At 46.9% G+C, this 11,241-nt stretch overlaps 5 protein-coding genes across 5 annotated transcripts; 1 reads left to right on the forward strand and 4 right to left on the reverse strand.

Annotated features, from left to right (window-relative positions):
* Positions 1-150: 150 nt before the first annotated feature.
* On the reverse strand, positions 151-1,092 carry BU24DRAFT_420975 (uncharacterized protein). The gene has a single exon (XM_033527607.1). The coding sequence runs from the start codon at positions 903-905 to the stop codon at positions 285-287; it is 621 nt and encodes a 206-aa protein (XP_033386268.1). The 5' UTR covers positions 906-1,092; the 3' UTR covers positions 151-284.
* Positions 1,093-2,737: 1,645 nt separating this feature from the next.
* BU24DRAFT_420976 (phosphotransferase enzyme family protein-like protein) lies at positions 2,738-3,574 on the reverse strand. Its single transcript, XM_033527608.1, has one exon. It carries the CDS (start codon positions 3,515-3,517, stop codon positions 2,744-2,746), a length of 774 nt encoding a protein of 257 aa, XP_033386269.1. The 5' UTR covers positions 3,518-3,574; the 3' UTR covers positions 2,738-2,743.
* Positions 3,575-4,162: 588 nt separating this feature from the next.
* On the reverse strand, positions 4,163-6,310 carry BU24DRAFT_479184 (GMC oxidoreductase; the record flags this gene model as incomplete). Its single annotated transcript, XM_033533061.1, has 9 exons — positions 4,163-4,435; positions 4,490-4,722; positions 4,778-4,856; positions 4,904-4,953; positions 5,004-5,097; positions 5,152-5,276; positions 5,327-5,723; positions 5,775-5,916; positions 5,976-6,310. The coding sequence occupies 9 exons, from the start codon at positions 6,308-6,310 to the stop codon at positions 4,163-4,165; spliced, it is 1,728 nt and encodes a 575-aa protein (XP_033386270.1).
* A 1,080-nt stretch (positions 6,311-7,390) lies between these two features.
* Positions 7,391-9,040, reverse strand: BU24DRAFT_420977 (uncharacterized protein). The gene has a single exon (XM_033527609.1). It carries the CDS (start codon positions 8,999-9,001, stop codon positions 7,742-7,744), a length of 1,260 nt encoding a protein of 419 aa, XP_033386271.1. The 5' UTR covers positions 9,002-9,040; the 3' UTR covers positions 7,391-7,741.
* An 803-nt stretch (positions 9,041-9,843) lies between these two features.
* Positions 9,844-11,219, forward strand: BU24DRAFT_368113 (GroES-like protein). The gene is made up of 3 exons (XM_033524363.1): positions 9,844-10,055; positions 10,134-10,304; positions 10,353-11,219. Exons 1-3 carry the CDS (start codon positions 9,909-9,911, stop codon positions 11,136-11,138), a joined length of 1,104 nt encoding a protein of 367 aa, XP_033386272.1. The 5' UTR covers positions 9,844-9,908; the 3' UTR covers positions 11,139-11,219.
* Positions 11,220-11,241: the final 22 nt, after the last annotated feature.

The following is an 11,241-nucleotide window of genomic DNA, read 5'->3' on the forward strand; positions in this document are numbered from 1 at the left end:
CGCTGATAGAAGAAGTTGTCGTGGTCATTAATGGCTTATGGGCCGAAAAATCGACCGGATGAATAACACAATAGCAGACACAAGTGCGCATGAAAGTGGGCAAAATGAGAGATATGAACAATGGAAGTCATGGTCAATTGAAGGGTATCAAGAGCCGGACAGAAAATCAATTCGATATTGGCGAAGAAGAGAAGAAGGGTATGTATGTACGCTCATCCAAACAACGACTGCGCTTAAACAACCCACCACACAACGCAGTGGCGACAAAGACGGCCATGATCTTTTTACAAAACAGCATTCGTAGCAACCCAAACGGCGTCACGCTCCGGCGTGTCGGTCGTCCCAACACATCCGGTCAAGAACGTAGTCCAACCCTCCTTGGTGCCAGTAGCCAACGAGTCCCTAACCGTCTGATTGCACTGCGAACTCAAGAACCACGCCGCGCTACCGAACGACTCATTGTCGTTGCTGACCAACCTCAAAACAGCCTCGGGGCCCTGAGCCTGCGCGTACCCAACAGTGTGGTTGTCGAAGACGCTCTGCGCGTATAGCAGGTTGAAAGCTGGCGATTGCATGTTCTTGGTGCCCTGGCCGGGGACACCGGGGAAGTGGTTCTTGTTGAAGGTGAAGTTTCCAGACTCGAAGAGCATGAGGGCGACGAGAGCGGACTGTTCGCCCTTGGAGTTGATGCCGTACTTGGTGAAGGAGCGAGAGATTGCTGGTGCTGCGCGGGAAGAGTCTGCGCATTCTTCTGGGAATTGGGCATTGGCGCAGGAGACGGTGGATGGAACTATGGCCTCGATTTTGGATGCGCAAATGGCTGGCTGACCTGCTTGTGGAAATGGCATGGCGGTTGCGCCTAGGGCGAGAGTGCAAACGGCGAGGAGAGAAGCCTTGATCATCATGTTGAAGATATTGAAATTGTAACAGAAATGGGTCACGAAAGGTTGGATGAGGGAAAATTTCCACGAAGGTAATAATAAACAATAGCTCTGCTATAGACAAACAAGAACGGACAAAGAGTGTTGTGTTTTAACAATGAGAACGACTGACTGAAGGAAAAAAGAGTGCAGATCGGCGGAGGTAGTCAAGTTATATGTATGCTACAGGGAAGACGATGGACACGAGTTCTTCTGATTGTATACGAGAAGATTACTAGGGCAAAGAATTAGTTTGCAAACATTGAGAGGATGGGCGCCAATCCTCACATCTGGGTGATAGTCTATCCACGTGACTTCTCAGCATCAGCATTCTGATTGGACAATGTCGGCGACGGTGTTCGTTGACCCTGTCGCACCAAATGTTTCACAATCCACAGCTCGGCAATCTCCTGTCCATCAGCCAGCATGTCATGTCCGTGAAACATGCTATACGGCAGGCATCCCGTTTTCAGGCTTGATCGAGCAAGAATGTGACAGGCGCAGCCGGAAAAGGATCATTACCTGCCTCCTGAGATCATTTATCGTAAAGCTTAAGTACAGATGAATGCGATGAATGATGTGCCTATTGTGGCACAGCACGTTCAGAGAAACTTGACCACATGCGCAAAGGATCGTACTGTAAATTAGGTGCCAGGATCCCAATCAAGCAAATTCAGCTGGAAAATCAGTTGACTGCTGGGTGCAAGGAGTTTTGTTGCAGTAATATTACATGAAGAACGATTCGCATTCGTCCTCGTTTTTGATCCTCTAACTACATTCGGTCTAAGTGATGGACAACTGGACACGAGACGGGCCACCGAAAGGTCAGGAGTAGAACAAACAACAAAAGACGGATTTCGTGCAATGGGCACTGCATGCTGTGGCAAGGTTGAGACTGTTGTGACAACACAACGGACTTTGCGCCCCAATGCCTTGCTCTTTTGGTGGAGGCTGGTGGGACAAACGACCTTTGCAGCATAGCATATCGTGAGCAAAGCGACAAAGAAAGCTTGATCTTGCTTCTAAAAAATAGCAGGAATAATAGGCGATAGACAAGCTAGAAATCTAATCGTGAGGGCTATAATCCCCCATCAGACGAAATAAGGATGGCGATGAATTACACAGAGAAGTTGTCCTTCTGTCAAAACTGTGACACGACATGAGCGGGGCCACTGTCGTATAACCAGTTCCTTTCTCTTCTAAGCCACATCCATGCCTAATGCCAACATCGTCTCACTCACATAAGGCGTAAATTCTATAGGCGTCCACCAACATAACCCCTTCCGAAATTGGAACCCTCCACCATTCGCCACCTTATCCAACTCAGTATTGAGGGCTTAAAGCAACAAGATTCTTGAAACAGACAAGGTACGATCTCTCCTACCAACAAACCTACTAATATTCTATCATCATTTTTTCATAACACCTGTTCTCTCAATCTTCAAGCATCGATCGTTATGAATCGCTTGCGCGGGAAGATATTCCATACATTCCAGTAACGCATCCTATTAGACGCAGATGTGTTATATTTTATACTGTTGCGTAGAGATGTCTCTATAGTCAGGGGCCTCATGTGCACGACCCGCAATTGGCGCATAGGTGGAATAGGTAGATTTTCGCTGTTGTCAATTGGCCTTCGGAGATAGGTGGGTGACTTTTGCACTCTCTTGCGTGTCCTGATCTATTACTCTATGATTCTCCTTATGCTGCACATAACCTTTGGAAAGCGTCGCCGATCGTACACCAGAATAATTCATGGTAGGAAAATATATATTGGTCCTGCAGCTCCTCTTCGAGTATGATGGTACGGGTCCTCCCTATCTCTACCACACGATAGTCCTCACATTCAGAAGGATTGCCAACTCCGACAAGTATTGGTCCATTATCTTCTCGATGTTACGACCTGTGATCCAGGACTCTACCCATGCTAGCCTATACATCGCCTTCGCGTATTCCCAGTACTCAGGATAGTAACCAGTCATTTCCCAATCCAATACAGCCTTGACTTTGCTCCCTTGCACGATGATATTCCTGGGACTGAGGTCACCGTGGGTCAGAATAATTTCATGGTCTTTCAGCGACAAGACCATATCACAGACGAGATCTATCCACCCTCCTTGGGAGGTATTGCGAAATGCGGTGACAATTCCTTGATTGAAGGCCTTCTCGTTCTCATATGGACCATATCCACCAAGTATGTCCGTAAACAATTGATCCTCGCAAGCTGTGCCATCTGTAGATCCAATGAACGATCCTTTTATCTGGCGCAGCTGAGATACGTAATCACGCAACTGTTCAGTGATTTCGTTTTGCTGATCGCTGTTTAGCTTGTCCCACACATTGGAAAGCACATCCCCTTCAACAAACTCCATCACAATGTGCACATGGCCACTTTCAGGGTCGGTGTACGCATTGAAGACTTCAAGAACGGGGACTGTCGTCTTTTCGCTAACCAGTCGCATAGCATGTGCTTCGGCCATTCGGATGCCCTCGCCCTTCTTAACCACAGTCTTTTCATCCACCTTGTATACTGCCATGAAGTCGCCAAAAACAACAGCTTTGGAAAGCTCCTCGGCTGTAAGCACCCTTGCAGACATGATGAATCAAGGGAGATGATTCTAGAGTCTGTGACTGGATCTTGCCTTCGTATAGGCTTATCTGCTCACTAAACCTACGCAGGCTGCGCCCTGGGAAGAGTGCCACCTCTCTGGCGACTGCGACTACTGAAGTTTATTTCTGAATGAAACGTTCTATACCTGATATTGAAAATAATTGAAGAATTCCAAATTTGTCGGTTTCACGGTGGGGGGAGTATTTGGTCTGAGGTGTTTTTATGAGGATGCAGATTTGTTGCGTGCCTTAGGTAATGAGGCACAGCATGTTGCAGTCGACCAACCAGACTGAGCATCTTCTCCACCACTGACGAATCTGTGCAATTTAGGCCATCATCACCATATGTATGCCATATGCTTCGTGTCTTGAAGCGTATTCAGTGGTATTTTACGTCTTTTGCGTTACTTCAACTTAGGATTATCATTTAGGGCATGATAAGTTACAAATCTTTGAAGGGTTTCCTACTGATCAACTATACCTTGGCTTGTTTGAGTGGGCAAGCGTGAAGATTGCGCGCAATTGATGTACTGGTTTTGCAGGCAGTTGAGGGTTCACGGAATTAGTCTTGATGCACGCATAATCATTCCTTGAGCCTCAAAGCCCAGAATACGTCAATTCATTATTGAGGTTCAATCTCTCATGATACGTGACCTAGATGCTGGGGCTTTGAGGGCAAGAATCTTCTCCGCAGCACGCTCCGCAACAGCTATGATCATGGCTGTTGGATTTCCCGTCATCATTCCCGGGAAGATGGATGCATCAACTACAAACAGATTGTCTGTCCCATAAACTTTGGTATCGAGATCAACAACAGACTTCCCGCCAGTGCGGCCGTCATCTGTACCGATGGTGCAGGATCCTACCCAATGATTGGAGCCTCGAGATCCTACAGTAGCGGGAACCTAAAATTGATTCAGCCAAAGAAGATACAGTACACAGATGGCTCGTCTACTTACGCTGTTAACAAACGCGGTGGTGTTCTGGTTGGCCGCTGGTACAACCCAGGTCAAATCGGGAACCTTGCTCAAGATCCCGCGAATATAATCAATGCCCTGAATGACGACTGCTTTATCATTGGCATCGCGAAGGTAGGGAACGGTGGAGACGCGCGTGTTGAGATTGCCTAGAATGGTCATTCTACCACGCGAAACAGTTCCCGTGCCGAGATACTGAGTGATCGTCATTGATGCTTTGATGATAGTTAGTACCTTGATCAGCCGTTATTAATTGAATGAGGGACTTACTAGGAGTTCGACCTTCAATTCTAGCCTGCCATTGTATATGTCGAACGATTCCGTCAGGGCCTTGGAATTGATTCCATGCCTGCCTTATCAGTATCTGTAATTTTTCTGTTCGAGGAATAAACTTACAATTGGGCCAAGATTAGGTGCTACTTGAGCTAAGATTCCACTTCGTTCCTCTATGTCTTTGTCAGTATAGCATAACTCCAAAATTGTATCTTTGCCTTACTTAAGTATTTATCCGCATCCGCTTTGACTGGGTTGTTCCAGGCGCCATAAAAGTCATAGAAGACGATACTTGGGTGCGAAATCTGAATGTCAGTCTATATGAATTGTTAGCAGCTTCTCCCCAAGCGTCATGATTGCATGATACTTACACCGACATGATCGTTCAAGTTCTGTCCGACCGGAAGGTTGATCCACTGATCGGAGGCAATCATAGTGGATCCATCAAGCGCTGAGCCTTTTACGACGTCAAGCTGATCCTTGGGGCCAATGCCACCTATGCTAGATTAGTCTCAATTTCGTGACATTCCTATCATGCATGCTCACTGCGGAAGAGAAGTTTGGCAGAACCCATGGTGCCGGCTGACACAATAACTCGACCAGTGCCTGGTGTTACTTTGACGATGCCAGAACGTCCCTGTCCCTGTGCGCATTCCAATTCAACGCCTGTAACATGTCCTCCAGTTCGCACGAGCCTTCTTGCGTTGGTATTGACGAGCAAGTTGAAGTTTGCGCGTTCCATTGCCGTGGCTAGGTATGTCCTCAGTGGGCCATGACGCTCTCCATTCTCAATGAAGAACGTGCTGTGTCCGAAAGTGTTGTTCTTTTGATCTGGGTGATCGTTCGGGATGATTTCCTTGAACCCTCCTGCAACCAAGCCTTTGCCGACTGCATCAAATCCTTGCTGCAAGTACAGCTTTCCGTCCTTCGAGGGAGTTGTTGTCTATAATTGGGGATCAGTATGATTTTCTATATTGGAGCATTGACTACGTACTCCAGGAATCCGCTTGAAAACGGTATCAACGTGCTTTTGCATATCTGAGTTCTTCCAGCCATCAGGGAAACTTAGATCAAAATCCCTTGGATGAGGCTTCCAATAGAGCGCAGAGTTCACCGCCGTGCCACCGCCCAAAACACTAGATACCAGTTAGCCTGGAATTCGATGCGATGCCGAACGGAAATTTTCAATTCTTACCAGCCCGCCATCACGTCAAGATCTGGGCAATTGACGCCAGTAGGGTCTGCCCAGATTTGATTGAACAAGCCGGGAACGTCAAAACGGGTCAGGTTGGTGCCCTCAAGCCATGACGGCTTCATCGTACCGTTCCATATTCCGCTGGACAATGGGCCCTTCTCGACCAGAAGAACTGATTTCCCGGCCTCACTTAGCTTGTCGGCGATTGGGATGCCTCCAGCACCAGATCCAATTACGATGTAATCATAGGACTTATTCGCATCTACTGGAGTACATTGAGAATGCGCAAGTTGGATCGATGCTGCTAACGCAGTTATCACGAGCGCTCGAGCCATTGGAATTGATCAAGAGATTGTCGAGTTGAAAATGACACCTGAAATGTGGCTATTCCAGTGAACATCCATCGTCGCGGGGCCAGACCACTTCAAATAAGTTATGAAGCTCATGTACCCCGGATTCCAGATTGTATCTCTTGTGGGGTCGAGAGCCAAGCTGTTGGACCTAAACACGGTAGGGTAATCGGCCGGAAAGCTCTAAATTGTTCGCTCGTATACAGTGCTGCAATTAGCCACCGCCTTACCCAGCATCCTCGTCCCTAATCAATGTGAAATATATAAATTGCCCTTGTGGGATTAGCGGCGACGTTCCATAACCCAATCATTTGGTATGTTGCCGTTGGAACCCCGTTGTGTATATTCAAATATACACCTACGAAAAATACATCCTAGCGAAGATTATCAGCTGAGGATGCATATATTCACGTCAATGAAATACCCCTTAGTTTGCCCCACACTGTTTATATTCATATTCCATAGCGCTGGCTAAAACATGGCCATCGTAAGTATTAGCCTACCCCCCTTGGTCGTCTGCCTAGTCGATTGGACAGTGTTGCTGCGGGACATTCGAACGACTGATGTACAGTCCAATGTTATTTTTGTGTCACCTGGGAGCTACTATGTGTACATCTAGAATAAATCTTTCTAATTTCAGATACTTTCTACATGAAAAGTGACTTGTCTTCGATCCACGAGAATATGTATTCCAATGGGGTTCGCGATAGCTTTATAGAAGCCAACATTTGCTGAGGCCAGAATTCATACTAGCGTCCGTTTTTGAATAATATCCACAATCAGTAAATAGAGAAACATAAATGGGCGACTTTCAGATTATTTGTGGCTGACAGCGCACTTTCACGAATTGATCCGGACTCTGAGCCGCCGGTGGCATTGTGGGATGCCTGACAGCCAAATGCAGGTGGAAATTGATGCTCGTTTGGAGGGGCAACTCTATACATTGTACGATATACTTACTCAAAACGATCATTAGTTTAATGTCGAGAGACTTTCTAATCATTTTCTGTTGAGGGGTACATTCGATTATCAGATTTACAATATGAGAAAAAGTCCATGTCACATTGGCACTGTAAATATGAGCTTTAGAAAAGTGACGTGCAGTTATTCATACTGCGCTATGCAAATGTCAACAAGATTCGCACCCTCAATTCCCTGAGAAATAGAATGAGCAGCCACCCAGAGTAACGTTGGCTGATCCATATCCTGATTCAGTGCACACGCTGGGAAAGCACACCCTAAACGCAGAAATGGCCAATATTTTGCGGCACTGTGTAGAGGCTTCAACGAAGCTATACAGTGTTCGAATTGGGTCTTATACGTATGGGGTAGAGCTTTCGAGCGATACTCTGATTTGTGATCAAAGGGGCAGGCGGAAAATAGGCAACAAGCCATAAGATCTGATATCTATAGCGCTCATGAACTCCGAATTGCTTGCTCGTAGGTGGGTAACTCTTCGGTTGGCGGAATTTCTTCTCCCTCTAGTGCGTGGTCATCATCCCGAGAGACTGGGCTGCGGACGAACCCAGAATATACCCTGATCGGTCCCTTGCAGACCACCCGTGTAAACTTCTCTCCCGCACATATTCCACAAATTATGATCTGAATTTCCCAGGCATTATTGATTGCATAGCTGGAGAAACCTGGTAAGATAATTCGAGGAACAGTGACATCGCCAGTGCCCTGGGTCAACTCTTCAACCATAACCCCGTCATATATCAAGCGCGAGTTCTTAGGAAATTCAGCATCCTTTAGGATATGTTCCTGGCTGGTGGTGAAATCGGTGTCTCTGCCAGTAGCAAGTACCGGCACGCGGACTGTGACCTTGCTGGTGAGCTTTATGCAAATCTTTTGCAAAAACAGCTCAGGGAATTGCCCGTCCGATAGATCAGAGTGCGTTTGCTCTAGGGACAAAGTGATCGGGAGGGATTGCCCCATTATGGCTATCTGAGGGACATGCGCAGAGATCGAGAAGGAAACACTCGGGGCGACTTCGTGCCTCTTCGATTTGAGCCTCTCCAAGAGACTATCACTTCGTGCAGATTCTGGGCGAAGCTTGTTTGTTTGAATGTGGACGAAATGAGATGGGCCACTGATAGAAGCCTGCGGGATGAGGCTGTCTCCTGCCATATCCTTGATAGTAGACGGTGTAGGCGGTATGTACGATATGTTTTGACGAACGGTCAGACCTCGAATGTTACCACGCGCCCGCACACTAGTGGCTTCTATGTAGTACTTGATTTGTGAGCTGTGAGAATGAAGCATGTTCGATATTGAGCTTGGCGGAGGAGTATGCCCAATGCTGCACTCGAAGCCTGATCGTTGAAGGAACGCTGGATGTGGTGGGAGCTCTACTGTGTCTGGGAATCTGAACTGGAAAGGGAACTCGCGGCGGCCAAGGGCACCAGTTGAGTCGATACCGTAAACTTGGTACTTGTTGCTGTGGATCTTGAAGAGTGCGGTGGAGTAACTTTGGACTGTTCCATCTTCGATCACATTGCAATTCATGAATCCATTGAGAGTACATGTTATCTCTTGATGGTAGCCAAGCATTTGCACCTGAAGTTTACCTTGTACGAGATCGCCTGTAGTAAACTTTGACTTTCCATCTGTGGGTGGATGAAGATAAATGTAGAGCGGGTTTGTGGCAGAGTTGGGTAGAGCGTCTATTGGCATGGTTGAAGCTGTTCGATGGGGTGGGGATGGACTCATCTGATCTTACCTTCCTGTTGGTTCTTATTAAGTTGAGTGAGGTCTAATAAATCGCACAGCCTTGTATGACATCAGCGAAAGTTTCGAATCGAAACAGGCTCTCGAACCTTGCCAAATCTTCAAGAGCCAAAACAGGAACAAATTGTTCCACGAGTTGCAGTTCAATGCTTTTGTTCGCCATATGCCGAAATAATATTGATCGTGTAGTGCACCTATACTCATACTAGGTATTATTGATTACGCCGCTAGCCATGGTTATGGCAGATCATTATAATACACCTAGAGGAATCCCAACACTTGTATCGACGCTTTTCTTTTTTTCTGGAACTTCATTTTCATAACTAGAAACAATTTTGCATGCTACGAGGTACGTAGAACGTACACTAGTCGTGTTAGAGCTACAAAGTAGACACGGGAAATGTTACCGCTACGTTGACTACGCACATCAACTTTCGACCCATATAATAGAATATTCACACACCTTATCATTACTTGCTACAAGTCGTTACTATTTAGTACCCGCAGTATTGAATGCGCATCATTCCTGCGACAATAATTTGGCTCTTCATTCTCTATCTCACCCATTGCACGCGCTCTACTCTTGAGGGGTAATCGGAACTAGACATTCAGAACGAAGATCCGCGCCCAGGGGCCAATCAAAATGTACGTTCGCCCGCCAGACCATCGCTCATACAAAGGATTACACGCGTAAAAGTCCCTCAATTGGAGCTGCTTACGGAGGGGGAGGTTGATCGATTATTTAAAGACACATAAATAAGGCTGGCTCATCCTAACTAAAGAGTTATCGTCTAAGCTGAATCTCTCAACATTGCTTTAAGGCTCCTCTCCCAAAGGTTGATATCATCGCGAAATGGCCACCTCAATCGCAACAATGGAAAATCCATCCGTCGTACTTTACGGCCCGGGTAATGTCAAAATTGAAGACAGACCTGTTGAGGAGCTAGGCCCGAGAGATGTACTCGTCCGGATCGCGTTCATCGGAACATGCGGGAGCGATGTGAGTCAAAATGGACCATTATTCTTCTCTCTTATCATCTCTATCTTCAGTTCCTCATTAACAATTTGCGTGATATAGGTGCACTTCTGGAAACATGGCGGCATCACCAACAAGGTGGATCCTCAAAGGGGCATTGTCATGGGCCACGAGGCATCGGGGATCATCCATTCTATTGGCTCCGAGGTTACATCCATCTCTATTGGGGATCATGTAGCAATCGAGCCGGGTGTTCCATGTAGATACTGCAAGGTATTATTCGCGGCGCGGACAATCTGACGATTCTGAATTGTATCATAGGCATGCAAGAACGGAACATACAATCTCTGCCGCAAGATGCGCTTTGCAGCTGCCCCTGCAACGGCTGGTGCGCCCGATACTCCTGGCACCTTATCGAAGTTCTGGAAGATACCGGAGGATTTTGTTCATCGTCTTCCAGATTCGATTTCCCTCGAAGAAGCCGTACTTGTCGAGCCGCTAAGTGTGGCCATCCATGCTACAAAGCTTGCGGACATTAGACCCGGAGAGACAGTGGTCATTATGGGTAGCGGCACCGTGGGTCTTCTTTGTGCGGCTGCGGCTCGAAACTTCGGTGCTCAAAGAATTGCGCTCGTGGATGTTCTGGAAAAGAAATTGGTTTTTGCGAAGGGCTGGTTACCGGGCTGTGAGGTATTCAAGGTCGATACGAACGCGACTTCTGAGGCAAACGCTAAAGCTCTTCTGGGACAGTTGCGATTGAAAGATGAAGGTGTAGATGCGGTCATTGAAGCATCCGGCGCCGCATCCTCAATTGCAACGGGAATTCACATCCTTCGCCTAGGTGGAAAGTTTGTCCAGACTGGACTTGGCCAACCGAAGGTTGAGTTCCCTATCGTAGCACTGAGTGAGAAGGAACTGATGGTAAGAGGTTGCTTCCGATACGCCTCTGGAGATTTCGAGTTGGCAGTCCACCTGCTTCAAGACGAGAAAGTCAATGTGAAGAGTTTCATAAGCTCCTTTGTGGACTTTGAAGACACTCCGCAGGCTTGGGAGAGAACTGCAATAGGGGAGGGGATCAAGAACCTTATTAGAGGAGTACAAGACTGAAGATGGTATGAACAGGCAGCATGGATTGATACTTTGGGGTGTATAGAAATAAACATTGTGCATATTAAGAAGTATCATTCTATCTTGGGTACAGAGTACAGAG

Source organism: Aaosphaeria arxii (genome assembly GCF_010015735.1).
Source record: "Aaosphaeria arxii CBS 175.79 unplaced genomic scaffold BU24scaffold_3, whole genome shotgun sequence".
Classification (NCBI taxonomy): Eukaryota; Fungi; Ascomycota; class Dothideomycetes; order Pleosporales; genus Aaosphaeria; species Aaosphaeria arxii.